Here is a 778-nt window from a genome sequence, read left to right as displayed (position 1 = left end):
GGCCGGATTGGAGAGCTAGAAAAGATGACTCACTTGCACAGGTTGCGGACCGTTTCGGCCTTCATCCAGCATAGGGGATATACCAAAGGTCATTCGTCACCTGGCCCACATGACACTAACTGGGGTGAAATTCGTAGCACATCATGCTTACTCCTGTCTACCCATGCTCCTTGGTGATGCGCTTACAACCATGATCTCCAGAAGCTCATTCCCCAATTTCCTGATTGGCGGCAACATCTACTTCGACTTCCCCTGTGAATCGACCTATGGCTTCGACAAAGCCCGTTGTGGCTGTGGCGTTAGCCAGCATCTTCACGGCAGGCCTAGCGTTTGCTGATGTCCAGGTCGCCGTCTACCACGACGCTACCTACTCTTTATCTGAGTATTTGGGTGTACCATGCTCTGGTGTTGGAGCAGAACCTGACGGCACCGCTTGCCCCAAGACCGGTGACGTCGCCATCGCTGACTGCCAGCCGTACCTACTGTCCTACAATGGCGCAGTATGCGTTGCTCCAGTCGACGCTGCGTGTGTACTCGGGGACGACGACGTGTGGCACTGCGAATTCCCCAAGACGGGATACACCTCAGCTGTAGAGGCTGAGACCATTGCAGCATACGATGAAGCACCAACTGGTATCACCTACGACACTACTCTCAATAAACCACTTGAAATCAACTGCGATGTAGCACCCGAAAAATATCGCCCAACCCAACAGACAGCGTATGCACCGACGGCGGAGACCACCTATGGCCCGACCGAGGAGACTACCTATGGCCC

At 54.4% G+C, this 778-nt stretch overlaps 1 protein-coding gene across 1 annotated transcript; it reads left to right on the top strand.

The window, feature by feature from the left end:
* Positions 1 to 266: 266 nt before the first annotated feature.
* On the top strand, positions 267 to 719 carry PPTG_20247 (hypothetical protein; the record flags this gene model as incomplete). The annotated part of the gene is made up of 1 exon (XM_008918976.1): positions 267 to 719. A coding segment is annotated over one exon (453 nt), but the record flags the coding sequence as incomplete, so codon positions are not given.
* Positions 720 to 778: the final 59 nt, after the last annotated feature.

This window comes from Phytophthora parasitica (genome assembly GCF_000247585.1).
Source record: "Phytophthora parasitica INRA-310 unplaced genomic scaffold supercont2.408, whole genome shotgun sequence".
In the NCBI taxonomy this organism is placed as follows: domain Eukaryota; phylum Oomycota; class Peronosporomycetes; order Peronosporales; family Peronosporaceae; genus Phytophthora; species Phytophthora nicotianae.
The sequence above is the reverse complement of the archived record's forward strand: the minus strand, read 5'-3'. Positions and strand labels throughout refer to the sequence as shown.